At 41.5% G+C, this 17,085-nt stretch overlaps 1 protein-coding gene across 4 annotated transcripts in view; it reads right to left on the reverse strand.

Annotated features, from left to right (window-relative positions):
- Gpatch8 (G-patch domain containing 8) overlaps nt 1-17,085 on the reverse strand; it is an 80,061-nt gene that overhangs the window by 48,287 nt on the left and 14,689 nt on the right. For 2 of the 4 annotated variants that reach the window (XM_042670920.1, XM_042670927.1), the window contains exons 2-3: nt 14,106-14,123; nt 9,101-9,173 (exon numbers count right to left, since the gene is read on the reverse strand). The exons of 1 other annotated variant lie outside the window; for it this stretch is intronic. Coding sequence is in view for 1 of the 3 variants with exons in the window: in XM_042670912.1 (XP_042526846.1) it covers nt 9,101-9,173 (73 nt within the window). In the remaining 2 variants the exon portion in view is untranslated. The remainder of the gene's footprint in view (nt 1-9,100; nt 9,174-14,105; nt 14,124-17,085) is intronic. One more of the 4 variants, XM_042670912.1, reaches the window with a different exon arrangement.

The following is a 17,085-nucleotide window of genomic DNA, read 5'->3' on the forward strand; positions in this document are numbered from 1 at the left end:
TTTGTTTTTTGGGTTTGTTTTTTTTTTGCTGGTCCTGGGGTTTGAACTCTGTGTTAGTATTAAGCTCACCTTTAAGTCCTCCACCCAGACCTAAGCCCCTCCCATCCCTGGAGTTCCCACCATACAGATGGTCCCTCTGTCTCTCCACCCAGATACACCTGGGCTCCCATCCGCCTCAGACCCTCTCCAGCTACCTGGATGGTGATGGAGGCCATGTGCTCCCTCTTGGGGGAAATATGGCTCCTCTAATAAACCTTATAATAATCTTTCTTCTCTGCCTGCCTGCCTGCCTGCCTCTGGGTGGACCCCTGGGATGGATGTGTGAGACCCTTCACTCAGGACCTGGTGCTGTCCCTGAGCCTCTCTGTGCTCAAGGCTAGTGCTCTACCACTTGCGCCACGGCACTATTTCCAACTTCTTCAAAGTAGTTTATTGGATATAAGAGTCTCACAGTCTTTCCTGCCTGAGCTGGCTTCAAACCCAATCCTCAAATCTCAGCCTTCTAAGTAACTAGGATTACAAGCGTGAGCCATCAGAACCAGGCAATCACTGAGCATATTTGCTCAGGCTAGAGCTTTACCACCTAGTTTACAGCTCCACTTTAGGCTTTTGGGGGGTTAACTGGAGATGAGGGTTATCACAGACTTTCTTATCCAGGCTGGCTTTGAACCAAGATCCTCAGATCTTAGCCTCCTGAGTAGCTAGGATTACAGGTACAAGTCACAGGCAGTGGGCAAGATATAGGCTTAAAACAACAACAACAACAAAAACTCATATACTACTTTACAAGGGAGATTTCATTGTTATTTTTCTACCCTTGTTTACAATGTATTCCAATTAACAAAAATATATACATTTTAATCTCCAAGCAATTTTCTCAGTGTAGTGTTTTTCCCTACTTATATATTCTCACTGTTACGATGTAAGCAACTGTTTATCTATATGTATGTGGTAGTGTTGGGGCTGGAATTCAGGGACTTGCACTTTCTTGCTCTACTATTTGAGACATGCCTCCATCCTGGCTTTCTGCTGGTATGTGTCTGCTGGGGCTTGTACTCAGGGCCTCATTCTCTCACTAGGCTTTCTTTGCTTATAGCTGGTGTTTGTTCACTTGATCTACAACTTCACTTCTGATTTTTTTTGAGGGGAAGGGGAGGCTAATTGGAGACAAAAGTCTTGGTTGGTCTGACTGGACTGGCTTCAAACATCAGTCCTCAAGATCTCAACCTAAGTAGCTTGGATTAGAAGAATGAGCCAAAAGCCCCTGACTTTTTGCTGGTTATTTTGGAGATGGGAATCTAGCAGATTTTTCTTCTTGGGCTGGCTTCAAACAATAATTCTCTTGCTCTTAGCCACCTGAGTAATTAGAACTATAGGTGTGGATCATGAACATCTGACTAATTACTTTTTAACATTTCCCAATCCAAGTCAAAAGTGGTATCTCATAGTTTAACAGCCACAGCTCTTATTATGACAGGGTTAAGAATATTTTCATAGACGGACGTGGAGTGTGGCTGAAGTGGTAGAGTGCGAGTCTTTGAGCACCAAGAGGCTCAGGGACAGTGCCCAGGCCCAGAGTTCAAGCCCTACAACCAACTAATAATAATAATAATAATCTTTTAGCTAGAGATGTAGCTCAAAGGTAGAATAGCAAGGTAGCAAGGTATAGTGCTTGTATAGGTACCTAGATTTAATCCTTGGCCCTAGAAAATAATAATAATTCTCCCATTGTTCAGTCTAACAATTTATGACTTCATTTTTTCCATTTAGTCTATTTTATGTATTTATTTATTTTTGTTGCTCTTCAGCTCAAGGCTAGCGCTCTACCACTTGAGCCACAGCACCACTTCCAGCTTTCTCTGCTTATGTGGTGCTAAGGAATCGAACCCAGGACCCCAAGCATGCAAGGCAAGCACTCTACCACTGAGCCACCTTCCCAGCCCCTCCATTTAGTCTTTTATTCTTCTGGCTCTATTTCAGGGACCAAATTCCTTTTATCCACAGGTTGTTACCCAGTTGTCTTCAACAGCATTGTTGCCGTAATGAGTCTCTCCTCCCACCCTCGGTCTTAAAAGGATTGAACTCTGAACCTCATGCAAGCTCTCTACCACTTCTTTTTCATTTTTTAGTTTGTTTCCCAGATATGGTCTCACTAACATTGGCCTGAGCTGGCTTAGAACCTTAATCTTACTCTCCACCTCAGCTTTCAAAGTAGCTGGAATTTCAGGCATATACAACCAATCTGGCTCTTACTGAGGTTCTTTTTAAAAACTGAAAAACTCAGAAGTAGATATAACTAATGAGCTCAAAACTGGTGTAATTGACACCAAAATTGGAGATTTAGAAGCCCCAAAACAGAAGCCAGATGTGATGGTTCATGTCTATAATCCCAGCTATTCAATATGTGGAAGCAGGAAGATCCTGAGTTTGAAGCCAAACTAGACAAAGGTCAAGATTTTGTCTCAAAAATAAAAAGTTGGGTGCTAGTGACTTAAGCCTGCAATCCTAGCTCTTCAGGACCTGAGATCTGAGGATCACAGTTCAAAGCCAGCCTGGGCAGAAAAGTCTATGAGACTCTTATAATAAACCACTAGAAAACCATAAGTGGTGCTGAGGCTCAAGTGGTAAGAGCACTAGCCTTGAGCTGAAGAGCTGAGGGACAGCACCCAGGCCCAGAATTCAAGCCCCATGTCCAATAATAATAATAATAATAATAAATAAAAACAGGATGACTGGCTAGGGGCATATTGTAAGTGGTAGAGCACCTGACTAGATGTAAAAGACTCTGAGTTGAATCTCCCAACGTGGGAAACAAACACAAAAACTAAAAATACATACAATATTAACAGCATAAATCTTAACATCCACAATCTAAAACATGTAACATGTATTAGCTACTACTATTGTCAATTCTGAGAAATAAGACAGTAATAAGAAAGAAGCGCCGGACACTGGTGGCTCATGCCTGTAATCCTAGCTCCTCAGGAGGCTGAGATCTGAGGATCACGGTTCAAAGCCAGCCCAGACAGGAAAGTTCGTGAGATTCTTATCTCCAATAAACCACTAGAAAACCGGAAGTGGCGCTGTGGCTCAAGCAGTAGAGTGCTCGCCTTGAGCTGAAGAGCGCAGGGATAGTGCCCAAACCCCACGAAAGAAAGAAAGAAAGAGAGAGAGAAAAAAAGAAAGGAGGGAGGGAGGGCCTAGGGAGGAAGGGAGGGAGAGAGGAAGGGAGGACACCAGTGGCTCATTCCTATAATTCTACTCAGGAGCCTGAGATACGAGGATTGCAGTTCAAAAACCAGGGGGCTGAGAAGGTGGCTCAGTGGTAGAGCGCTTGCCTTGCATGCATGAGGCCCTGGGTTCGATTCTCAGCACCACATAAGCAAAAAAAAAAAGCCGGAAGTGGCGCTGTGGCTCAAGTGGTAGAGTGCTAGCCTTGAGCTGAAGAGCTGAGGGACAGCGCCCAGGCCCAGAGTTCAGGCCCCATGACCAGACCCCAAAAACCAACCTAGGAGAGAAAATCCTTCAGACTCTTACCTCTAATTAACCACTAAAAAGCCAGAAGTAGAGCTGTGGCTCAAGTGATAGAGCCTTGAGCAAATAAAGCTCAGGACATCACCAAGGCCTTGTGTTCAAGCCCCAGGACCAGCACCAAAAAAATAAATAAAAATAAACAGAAGCATTCCTGTTTATGGTTTTTACAACACAGAGACCTAAAAATGGGGAGGGGGGAGAAGGGAGAGGGGAGAGGGGAGGAGAGGGAAATCTTCATTCCAGAATCTACATGCCCTATTCACCAACTTATCCAATGACAAGAAATCTGCATTAAGCCTGGTGCCTGTGGCTCATATGCCTGTAATTCTAGCTACTCAGAAGACTGAGATCTGAGAATTACAGTTCAAAACCAGCCTGGGCAGGAAAGTCCATGAGACTCTTATTTCCAATTAACCACCAGAAAACCAGAAATAGCATGTGGCTCACATGATAGAGTGCTTGCCTTGAGTTGAAGAGCTCAGTGACAGTGTCCAGGCCCAGAGTTCAAGCCCCACAACCCAACAAAAACTTATGTGACTTGGGGGGAAAAAAATTTTTTTTTGAGATAGGTTTTCACTGCATAGTTTATGCTGGCCTGGACCATCTAAGAAAGTCCAAACTGGCCTGGTCACAATTCTTCCTACCTCCATAGGGAGTGTTGGGATATAGGTAGGCTAAAAAAAATTTAATGTTTGGGGCTGGGAAGGTGGCTCAGTGGTAGAGTGCTTGTCTTCCATGCATGAGGCCCTGGGTTTGATTCCTCAGCACCACATAAGCAAAAAGAAAAAAGCTGGAAGTGGCGCTGTGGCTCAAGTGCTGAGCTGAAGAGCTGAGGGACAGCGCCCAGACCCAGAGTTCAGGCCCCACGACCGGACCCAAAAAAAAAAATTTAAAAAAATTAAAAAAAAAAATAGCTATGTGAGAGAGACCAGCAAAATATCTGCACAATATTGAGTCTGACACATCAAAAAATATATTTATTTTTTTTCATGAGGCTTTAACTCAGGTCCTATATGCTGTCCCTGAGCTCTTTTTGCTCAAGGCACTCAACCATTTTGAGCCACAGCTCCACTTCTAGTTTTCTGTTGGTTAATTGGAGATAAGAGTCTCACAAACTTTCCTGCCCCAGCTGGCTTTGAACTATGATCCTCAGATCTCAGCCTCCTAAGTAATTAGGATTACAGGTGTGAGCCCTCAGTGCCCAGCAGATAAAATTACTTACAAAGGAAACTTTATCATTAATGTGTTTTTGAAAATACATCTTTTAATGAGGGAAAAAGGCACTGTAGTATTTAAAACAGGACAACAAATTGGTGGCTCATGCCTGTAATCTTAGCTATTCATAAGGCTGAGATCCAGAGGATGGCTCAAAGTTCAAAGTCAACAATATAAAAAGCAAAGGTTTGTCATTTGTTTGTTGAAACAGGTCTTGCCAAGTAGTCTAGGCTAGCTTTTTTTGTTGTTGTTAGCCATGGGGCTTGAATTCTGGGCCTGAGCGCTGTCCCTCAGTTCTTCAGCTCAAGGCGAGCACTATACTACTTGAGCCACAGCACTGCTTCTGGTTTTCTGGTGGTTTTTATTAGAAAGAAGAGTCTCATGGCCTTTCCGGCCTGGACTGGCTTTGACTTACGATCCTCAGATCTCACCCTCCTGAGTAGCTAGGATTACAGGTGTGAGCCATCGGTGCCTGACCGGGCTAGCTTGAAATTCACAATCTTCTACCTCCCAAGTGCTGAGATTACAGACATACACCACCACCATGACTGGCAAAAATAAAACTTTTTTTTTTCCGATTGTGGGGCTTGAACTCTGGGCCTGGTGCTGTCCCTCAGTTCTTCAGTTCAAGGCTAGTGCTCAACTACTTGAGCCACAGCGCCACTTCCAGTTTTTCTGATGGTTTATTGGAGATTAGAGTCTCACGGACTTTCTTGCCCGGCCTGGCTTTGAACCGAAATCCTCAGATCTCAGCCTCTTGAGTAGCTATGATTACAGGCATGAGCCACTGGCGGCCAGCAAAAATAAAACTATTAATGATTGAAACATCTATTTCATTTCCTATCATCTTGTTCTTAATACTTGATTAGACTTTTACATTAAAACCAAAGATCTATTTCCAAAATTAAAATAATTGGGCTGGAAAGGTGGCTCAGTGGTAAAGTGCTTGCCTTGCATGCATAAGGTCCTACGTTCGATTCCTCAGCACCACATAAGCAGAAAAAGCTGGAAGTGGCACTGTGGCTCAAGTGGTAGAGCCTTGAGCTGAAGAGCTGAGGGAGAGCGCCCAGGCCCAGAGTTCCAGGTCCCACGACTGACAAAAAAAAAAAAGAAGAAATTAAAAGAATTGTTCAGGGGCTGGGAAGTGACTCAGTAGTAGAGTGCTTGCCTTGCATGCATGAGGCCCTGGGTTTGATTCCTCAGCACCATATAAATTATGTAATCACTTAATCACAATAAAAAAAAAAAAAAAAAAAGAACCTCAGGGAAGGTAGGGAGGGAGGGGATGGTAGAGGGAAAACAATGGAGGGGGTAACAATGTTCAAGAGGAAGTGTACTCGTTACCTCACTCATGTAACTGTAACCCTCTGTATAGTATCTTTACAATAAATAAATAAATAAATGAAAAAAGCCAGAAGTGGCGCTGTGGCTCAAGTGGTAGAGCGCTAGCCTTGAGCTGAAGCGCTGAGGGAGAGAGTCCAGGCCCAGAGTTCAGGCCCCACAACCAGACCAAAAAAAAAAAAAAAAGAATTGTTCAAAATTAGCACATCTATCTCTAACATCCCTTTATATAGGGAGCACCTACATAAAGTACAACGACTCCCTTCGTTTCTGAGATAGGATTTGCATTATTTCTACAACAAATAGTTCTTGAATTTGATGTCTAAAAAGTAAATGCAGTTGATTGGTTTCTAGGAACTCAGAATCAAGACACAATGTCATAGTGTACACCTCCAATCCCATTTACTTAGGAAGGAAATATAGGGAGAATCTTAGTTCTAGGCTAGCCAGGGTAAAGTTGGCAAGACCCCCATTCTCAACACCCAGGCATGGTGGTTCATAAACTGTAAGTCTTGCTATGTAAGAGGCATAGGTAGGAGGATCACTGTCTGATGCTGTCCCAGGCAAAAAGCACAAGCTCTTACCTAAAAAATAACTAAAACGGGCTGGGAAGGTGGCTCAGTGTTAGAGTGCTTGCCTTGCATGCATGGGGCCATGGGTTCGATTCCTCAGCACCACATAAGCAGAAAAAGCCAGAAGTGGCACTGTGGCTCAAATGGTAGAGCACTAGCCTTGAGCTGAAGAGCTGAGGGACAGTGCTCAGGCCCAGAGTTCAGGTCTCACAACTGACAAAAAACAAAACAAAACTAAAGCTAGAAGAGTAAGGGGTTGTGACTCAGTAGTAGAACACTTGGCTAGAAAAGTGCAAGGCGCCAAGTACAAATCACAGTACCACAAGAAACAAAAACAACAACAAAAAACCCAAAAGTGTTAGTATTTTGCTTTTATCCAAATAGTTTAAGTAAAAGAAAAAAAAACAGAAGTTGGATGTCCTTGGTTCACTCCTGTAATACTAGTTACCCAGGAGGCTGAGATCAGAGGAGATTCTTGTCTCCAATTAACCACCCAAAACCCAGAAGTAGAGATGTGGCTCAAGTAGTAGAGTGCTAATCCTGAGCAAAAAAGCTCAGGGACAATACCCAAGATCTGAGGTCAAGTCCCAGGGCAAGCACAAAATAAAGATTGGTCCTGGGAGAAAAGTTTGTGAGACTGCCCTTCTCAACCCATAGATGAGCACACCTATCATCCAGCTATATGAGAAGCTGAGATTGGTAAGATCTCTTCCAGGCCAGACTGGGCAAAAAAAGGAAGGGGAAGGGAAAAGGGAAAGGAGAAAGGGGGAAGGAAGAAGGGGGAAGGGGGAAGGGGAAAGGGAAAAGGGGGAAAGGGGGAAGGGGGAAAGGGGGAAAGGGAAAGGGAAAGGGGAAAAAGGGGAAGTGGGGAAAGGGGGAAGGGAAAAGGGAGAAGGAGGAAGGGAAAAGAGAGAAGGGGAAAGGAAAAAGGGGAAAGGGGGAAGGGGAAAAGGAAAAAGGGGAAAGGGGAAAGGAAAGGAAAGTAAAAAGGAAAAGAAGGCGAGTAAGAGAGAGAAAGAATGAGAGGAGGGAAGGGAGGGAGGGAGGAAGGGAGGGGAAAAGGAAAAGAGAAAAATAAAATGAGTACAACATAAAGTTTAAGTCATGGAAGTGGCACTATGGCTTAAGTGGTAGAGCATAGTCTTGAGGCAAAAGGAGCTCAGGGACAATGCTCAGACCCAGAGTTCAAGACCCAGGCCTGGCCCAAAAAGGAAGGAAGGAAGGAGGGGAGAGAGGGAGAGAGGGAAGGAGGGAGGGAATTTAGAGATGAGATTATCCTGGATGAGTCTGGGTCCTAAATTACCCACCAGCTTCTTTTCCTGGGTCAGCAGAGTTTAAAATCATCACCAACAAATAACTACTCTAAAAGTCTGAAAGTGGTGCTGTAACTCAAGCGGTAGAGCTCTCGCTCGCCTTGAGCTGAAAAGCTGAGGGACAGCGCTTAGGCCTAGAGTTCAAGCCCCACAACTGACAAAAAAAAAAAAAAGTATACCAGTATTTGGGCTGGGAAGGTTGCTCAGTGGTAGAGCGCTTGCCTTGCATGCATGAGGCCCTGGGTTCAATTCCTCAGCCCCACATAAGCAAAAAGAAAAAAGCTGGAAGTGGCGCTGTGGCTCAAGTGGTAGAGCGCTAGCCTTGAGCTGAAGAGCTGAGGGACAGCACCCAGGCCCAAAGTTCAGGCCCCATGACTGGACCCAAAAAAAAAAAAAAAAAAAAAAGATAAAAGTCTGGAATATTACTCCAGGGGAAGATGCTAGGCACCAGTGGATCAGACCTGTAATCCTAGCTACTCAGGAAGCTGAGATCTGAGGATCACAGTTCAAAGCCAGCCCGGGGAAGAAAAGTCTGTGAGACTCTTGTCTCTAATAAACAACCAGAAAACTGGAAGTGGCACTGTGGCTCAAGTGGTACAGCGCTAGCCTTGAGCTGAAGAGCTGAGGGACAGCACCCAGGCCCAGAGTTCAAGCCCCACGACCAACCCAAAAAAAAAAAAAAAAAGATGGTTTCATAAACTTTTACACCTAAGCTAGTCTTGAACCACAATCCACACTCTTCACTTCCCAAGTAGGTAGGAAATACAAGATTGCCACTGTCCCTGACTTTTACAAATAACACAAGTCACAATGAATAAAGAATACACCCTGATAATGCACTTAACTTTACTCAATCATCACTCACTACAGCACACACAAATTCAAACAAGTAGAGCTACACACAGTATGTTGACCTGCAGGTTCTAATGACACAGCAGCTTAAGGTTGCAAATTATTGGCAAATATGGAGGCTAAACAGCAATCTAAAACAGTTACAATCGAAGGAGGGGGGAGAAGAGGGATAAACCCAAATAATTTTTATAAACAAAACAAATTCACGTACAAGATTTACATCAAAAACATTTTCTTTTCTTTTCTTTTTTTTGGTAAATTTAAAAAACTTACCCTGAAGAGATTTTCCCAATCCCTGGCCCAGCTTCCACCCATGTTTCTGGAGTAACCGGTGTCCAATATTATCCTGACAGACAGAACAGAGAGACAAACCAAAAATATTCCAATAATATATTCTTCCCTTCCTAGTGACATTTAAACAGGTGATGAGCAAGAGATAATTCTACGTATATGCATGCAAAGAGTGCTAATAATAGGGTAAATGTGCCCCCAATAAAAAGGCCATTAATGTAAAAAGAAATGCTAGTATTTTATATGAGAAGAACATATGGGATAAGGGTCCTTTCTGATAGTGTGCTGGGCAACTTTTCTATATAACACTTTAAAAAGGAGCAAATTAGGATAGGAAAAGGGGGAAGAATACATTCATGAAATTTAACACTAACATTAAAAAGCATAAAATCAAGGTACTTATACAATCATATCCACCACCTAGACAGCACCACTTTAAGTTAAAAAAAAAAAAGGAAAATCTACATTGTGTTTTGTTATTTTATGTGTCAGGCTTTCAGGATACAAAGTAGTAAGTGCAAGACTGCCCCACCACTAGAAATGAGAAAACAATCAGCAAAATCCAGGCTAGACTTGATTGGGTTTTTAAATAAATAAATATATATGTAATATAAATATTTAACTAGCATGCAGCCAATATTAAACTGAAAAACAGTGAGGTTAGTAAAACAAGAAATTAAATTGATTAAACATAAAAATAAAATGAGCTCAAGCACAGACTGAGTGATGCATTTCAACATGTAGTCTAACAAAAATGCTAAGATGTTAGAATGAAACAGGCCTAGCAATAAGTTAACAGTAAAGAACCATTAGTGCATGTAGGGGGGAAAAATCAACATACATAATGTCTCATCTTCCTAGAAGCATACTAAAAAAGTTATATCAATGTAGAACACCAGAAATAACAATTAAATGTCAGCTTTTGTATAAAGGATCAAGAAATTTAAAAAATTTCTGCAACCCTTTGTTCAATTCTCTACTTTTTACAATTATTGTGAAGTAGCAAGTCAAAGCTAAAATAACCACTAAATGTACAAAAAAAAATTAAGTACTAGCGTAACACCCATGACTCAAGCCTATAATCCTAGCTACTCAGGAAGCTGAGATCTGAGGATCCTGATTTGAAGCCAGCCAGGGCAGAAAAAGCCTGAGAAACTCATCTTCAATTAGCCAGTAAAAAGCCAGCAGTGGAGATAGGACTCAAGGGGTAGAGTGTCAGCCTTGAGCAAAAAAAAAGCATTCAAGAGTTTTAAGTCCTTGAGTTCAAGCTCCAGTACTGGTAATAAATTAATTAATTAATTTAAAAATGATACTAATCCAAAGAAAAACACTGAAGGCTGAGTGGTAAATGCTTAGTATGCACAAGGCCTTATCTACAACTGTAGCATTAATCTAGTATCACCATCTGGAAATAACCTCGTATCTAAAATCAATTTATAAAGCTAAAAACACCATAAATGTCCCATTGAAACCAAATATCTCAGATTAAAATAATTTTCATTCAGCTTCATAGTTGATGATAAAAATGTTCATAGAAGTGGTAGACAAAAAATAATTACTGTTATCTTCTATGACAGCAAATGAAATGCTATGTTTATTTTGTTTTGTTAAGGGACAATTTCCTTCTTCAAGTGTAAGATGGTGTGTAAACTATAAAAATGAGCTGAGTCTCATGCTTATAATCTTATTCAGGAGGCTGAGGATCACAGTTTAAACCTGGCCAATCCAAACAAATTGAGACTCTTAATTCCAATTAACTACCAAAAAAGCAAATATGGAGCTATAGTAAGTGGTAAGATGCCACCCTTGATCAAAAAAGCTGAGAGAGGGTTGGGAAGGTGGATCAGTGGTAGCGTACTTGCCTCACATGCATGAGGCCCTGGGTTCCATTCCTCAGCACCACACAAACAGAAAAAGCGGGAAGTGGCGCTGTGTCTCAAGTGGTAGAGTGCTAACCTTGAGCTGAAGAGCTGAGGGACAGTGCTCAGGCCCAGAGTTCAAGCCCCATGACTGACAAAAAAAAAAAGCTGAGAGAGCATAAAGCCCTGAGTTCAAGCCCCAGTACTGGCACAAAAAAATGAATAAAAAAGTAATAAAAACTGGGCTGAATAACTGGCTGTATAGTCAATAAAAGAGGAAGATACTCCTTTTTTTTTGGAGACAGAGTTCAGGCTGGCTTGAAACATTCTATCCTCTTGCCTTCAGTTCTGAAGTACCTGGGCAACCAAGTAGGTCACATGGCTTATGCTTCTTGCTTATTTATTTACCAGGTCTTGTTATCTTGCTCAGATTGGGTGGAGCTACTATTATAGGTCTGTACCACTATATCTGGCTCTCAGAATACCTTTTAAAAACAAAAAGTAGAGGCAAGCCAGATATATATGGCTCACACTTATATTCCTAGTTATTTCAAGTTTAGAGGTTGGGAATGTGACTTAGTGGAAAGTGCTTATCTAGCATGCATGATGCCCTGGCTCAATTCCTCACTACTACATAAAACAGAAAAAGCTGGAAGTGGCACTGCAGCTCAAGTGGTAGAGCACTAGCCTTGAGCAAAAGATGCTCAGGCCCCAGAACTGGACAAAAAAAAAAAAAGAGTTAAGTTAGGAGCACCAAATTCAAGGCCAATCAGGGCAGAAAAAGTCTGTAAAACTTAATCTCAATGAAACAAGCTGGAGGTACAGCTAGGACAAAAGCCTAAATTAGATGGATGTGGTCTGGGCACCAACTGGGCAGAAAGCAAGACCCTATCTCAAAAACAGCCAGCTCAAAAACAGGCTGCCTAGCAAGTAGGTGGCCCTGAGTTCAGATCTCAGTACTACTGGATGAAGGCAGAAGAGAGGCAAATGATAATAAAAATTTTATTTCTAAAACAAAAATGCCACATGAAGTGGCTTATTCCTTTAATCCTAGCTACTTAGGAGGGCTCTGCCTCCCAAGGACTGTTGGTAGTTTGACACTGGCCAAGACAAAAAGTTAGCAAGACCCAATTTCAACAAAACAAGTATGGTGGCATTATCCTAGCTACATGGGGTGTATAACTAGAAGGATCATTCTGATGTCAGGTTTGCTCAAGTAAATAGCTAGAGAGTCTGTCTGAAAAATAACAAAAAGCAAAAAGGGCTGGAGGAGTATATCAAATTGTAGAGTGCCTGGCACTGAGTTCAAACCACAGTGCCACATATAAACAAAAGATACTACTAATATTACCATATAATGTGCAAAAGATCACTAGAAATTAATTTTTCTAATAATTGAAACAACTATAAAACACTAGGCTATGTGCAATCCATCAAAAATTTAATTCAGCAGTACTGTTGATTCCCTTCTTCCCTGTATTGCCAGGGAAAATATCTTTTAAACTAGTATTAACATGTCTATTTATAAATACCTATTTAAAAAAAAAAAAGCCAGGAACTGGTGGCTCACACCTGTAATCTTAGGTACTCAGGAGGCTGAGAGCTAAGGAGCACAGTCTGAAGCTAGCCAGGGTAGTAAAGTCCATAAGACTCTTATACTTCAATAAACTACTCAGAAGAAAAAAAAAAACAAAAAAAAAAAAAATGGAAGTGGTGCTGTGACTCAAGTGGTAGGGCACTAGCATTGAGTGAAAGAAGCCCAGGAACACCCAGGCCCTGAGTTTGAGCCCCAGGGCCAGTACAAAAGAAAAAAAAGGCGGAGGGAGGTGTCAGAGGGTGGGTACTAGCAGAAGACTAACAAGAAGGATGTAAGTGGATGAATATGGTGGAAATAAGATTGTCTGCAGCTATGGCAATGAAACCTGATGAAATTTATCTAGGAAGAAGGGAGAGGAAAGGGAGAATAATTAGAAGAGGTAAGATTGATTGGAATATGCTATAAACATGTGTGGAAATGTAACAATGAAAGCTCCCCCTCAATAATTACTGTAAGAATTAAAAAAAAGACTTTTAGTTGGGTGCTGGTAGCTCATACCTAATTCTACCTCTACTCAGGAGGCTCAGATCTGAGGATCGAAGTTCAAATCTAGCTCAGGGCAGAAAAGTCCATGAAACTCTTATCTCCAATTAACCACCAGAAAACAACAAGTGGTGCTGTGGCTCAAAGTGGTAGAGCACTAACTTTGAGCAAAAGAGCTCAGGGACAGTGCCCAGTCCCTAAGTTCAAGCCCATGACCTTCATAAAACAACAACAATAACAACAACAACAAAAAAAAAACCTTAGTCAGGTGCTGGTGGCTTGTGCCTGCAATCCCAGTTACTCAGAAAGTGAGATCTGAGAATCTCAGTTCCAAGCCAGCCTGGGCTGCAAAGTCGATGAGACTCTTTTCCCTAATTAAACACTCACACAAAAAAAGTCAGAAGTGGAGCTATGGCTCAAGAGGTAGAGAGCGAGCCTTAAGAGCAAAAACTCAGAGACATTGCCAAGACCTTGAGTTCAAGACCCAGGACCAGCACAAAAATAAACAAAAAATACTTCTTAACAGCTGGCTCAGTGATAAAACACTTCCCTAGTATGGCAAGACCTTGGGTTTGATCCTTAGCACTGTAAAATAAAATACAATAAAACATATTAAGTCAATATAAGTAATGTTAGCAGAAAATGTAAAAGAAGCTATTATTTTCTTACTATGAAAACGAACTTATTCATATATAAAATCATTATTTTGAATCATAATTTCTACAGCTAAACATACCTCTAGAAAAGACAAGGGTAACTTCTAAAGAGTATGTAGCTGATTAGTGTTTAATCTTACTATATGCTAGTGCTGTCAATTATCTGACACAAAGTTTTAGATATTAAGCAATGCTGACAAAAATTGTTGCCACCCTCCCCCCATTTTGTTATGGTTTTTCTTTTTTAAAGAAAACTCAATCTTTAGCTAAGTGGAGATGAGACATTATGCTGACTGTGTTATATTATGAATGCACTAAAATAAACAGACAGATGAAGCAGTATGCTATTTCCAAAAGCAGTGCAAGTGGAGTGAAAGCATTTCCATACGAACCTGGCTTTAAAAACTGGGCTGTCAAAAGAACAGTTAAATGTAACACAAAGTAAGAAACTGTCCAATCACTAATGGTTGTTTATTTATTTTTTGGTTTTTTTGTCTTGTTTTCAATTCACTGCTTGCAAGTAATGTACTTATTAAAGAAGAGTAAAAGCATAAGTAAATTCACAAGTCAAGACCAGCTGAGAGATTCAAGAGCAGCGTGTTGTGACTGACAACAGTGAAAGGAAAAGCAAATGTTAAAGGAAGAAAAAAGAAAAATTTAGAGTATACACATTAGCACCACTTTTACAAAACCACTCAAGAGAATGACTGTCACCTCAGTGGGGAAAAAGCTATGAAACAAAATTACAGTGGCATATCTCTTCTAAAACTTCAGATTTAAACATTTTAAGAAATCAAATTTACTTCCTCTAGTACAAACAAGAAATGAAATATTGGAGGTGCTATTAGAATATTTAATATACTTTTTTATTTTTGTTAGTTGTGGGGCTTAAACTTAGGGCCTAGGCGCTGTCCCTGAGCTCTTTTGCTCAAGGATGGTGCCTACCAGGCTATCACTTTGAGCTACAATTCCACTTAAGGTTTTCTGGTGGATAACTGGAGATAAGAGTCTCACAGACTTTCTTGCCTGGGCTGGCTTTAAACTGTGATCCTCATGGCAGCCTCCTAAGTAGCTAGAATTACAGACATGAGCCACCAGCGCCCAGCCTAATACTCTTTTAACTCCTCTTTCTGAATAAAACAAATACAAAAGAAACAATAGACAAATCTCCTAGAACATGCTCTCCTCACCAAAAGAAAATCTGGACCTCTCCTATCATTTCAAACTACCTGTTTCTGTAGAAAAGAGCTCCTCAGAAAGGTCTAATGTTCTTCTATAAAGAAAAAAAAACAGCAACGTCGGTGGGGGGGGGGGGGGGGGAGGATTGGGATTGGGGGGAGGGGGGAGGCTGGGAAGGGATGTGAAGGATAAACCAAAGGAGGAGGCTGCAATGCTTGGTAAGAAATGTACACATTATCCTGCCCATGTAATTGTAACCCCTCTGTACAGTATGTTCACAAATAAAATTAAATTAAATTAAAAGAAAAAGAAAAAAAAACAGGGTTTGATAAACTCCTATCAAAAACACAATGGGCGGGGTTGGGAAGGTGGCTCAGTGGTAGAGTGCTTGCCTTGCATGCATGAGGCCCTGGGTTCGATTCCTCAGCACCACATAAGCAAAAAGAAAAAAGTTGGAAGTGGCGCTGTGGCTCAAGAGGCAGAGTGCTAGCCTTGAACTGAAGAGCTGAGGGACAGCGCCCAGGCCCAGAGTTCAGGCCCCACGACTGGACCAAAAAAAACAAAACAAAACAAAACAAAAAAACAATGGGCAGCCAGGCACCAGTGTCTCACACCTATAATCCCAGCTACTTGGGAGGCTGAGATCTGAGGATCACGAGTTCAAAGCCAGCTTGGGCAATAAAGTCTGTGAGAACTTTTTTTTTTTTTTGGGGGGGGGGGGTCAGTCATGGGACTTGGGCACTGTCCCTGAGCTCTTTTGCTCAAAGTGAGTGCACTACCACTTGAGTCAAAGCACTACTTCTGGTTTTCTGGTGGTTAACTGGAGATAAAGAGTCTCACAGGCTTTCCTGCCTGGGCTGGCTTTGAATGGGGATCCTCAGATCTCAACATCCTTAGTAGCTAGAATTACAGGTGTGAGGCACCAGCCCCTGGCCTGTGAGACTATTATCTCCAATTAACCACCAAAAAGCCAGAAGTGGAACTATGGCTCAAATGGTAGAGTATCAGCTTTGAGCAAAAAAACCTCAGGGACAGCATGCAGGCTCTAATTTCAAGCCCAGGACTAGATACAAACAACAACAACAACAAAAAATGAGCAAAACATGATAAGTAATAACAAAAGGAAGACAAACCAAAATATCTTACAATAAAATAAAAGGCAATCATGTCTACCTCTTGAAAGGACCAAAACTTTGTCAAAAATAAGGGGGTGCCAGTGGCTCATGCCTGCAATCCTAGCTACTCAGGAGGCTGAGATTTGAGGACTGCGGCTCAAAGCCAGCTCAGGCAAGAAAATCTATGAGACCCATATTTCCAATTAACTACCAAAAAAGCTGGAAGTGAAGCTGTGGCTCAAGTGTTAAGAGCATTAGCCTTCAGCAAAAAACTCAGGGACAGTGCCCAAGCCCTGAGTTCAAGTCCTAGGACAGGCATAAAATAAAATAATAAATAAATAAAATATACAAGGGATTAGCAGGGTGCCGGGGCTCATATTTATTGAATCTTAGCTACTCAAGAGGCTGAGATTTGAGGACAATGGTCCAAAGCCCTCCCCAAGTAAGAAAGTTCATGAGATTATCTACAATTAACTACCAAAAAGCTGGAATTGGAGCTGTGCTCAAGTGGTGAGCATAAAAGCAGAGTGAGGGCTGGGAAGGTGGCTCAGTGGTAGAGTGCTTGCGTCACATGCATGAGGCCCTGGGTTCGATTCCTCAGAACCACATAAGCAGAAAAAGCAGGAAGTGATGCTATGGCTCAAGTGGTAGAGCGCTAGACTTGAGCTGAGGAGCTCAGGGACAGTGTCCAACCCCAGAGTTCAGGCCCCACGACTGACCAAAAAAAAAGAAAAATAAATTAAAAGAATTGTTCAAAATTAGCACATCTATCTCTAATATCCCTTTACATAGTGAGCACCTACATAAAGTATATAAATCCTATCTCATTTCTGAGATAGGATTTGCATCATTTCTACAACAAATAGTTCTTGAATTTGATATCTAAAAAGTAAATGCAGTTGACTGGTTTCTAGGAATTCAGAATCAGGACAGACACATACACACCAAAAAAAAAAAAAAAAAAGCAGCCTGAGACCCAGTGTTCAAGTCCCAGTATAAACAAAAAAGGGAGTGGGGAACGTGGTTACCAGTTTTTCAGAATTTTGATTTTGCCAATAATTCCTATGGATGTTATTTG

Source organism: Dipodomys spectabilis, unplaced genomic scaffold, assembly GCF_019054845.1.
Source record: "Dipodomys spectabilis isolate Male_0828 unplaced genomic scaffold, ASM1905484v1 ptg000018l, whole genome shotgun sequence".
Classification (NCBI taxonomy): Eukaryota; Metazoa; Chordata; class Mammalia; order Rodentia; family Heteromyidae; genus Dipodomys; species Dipodomys spectabilis.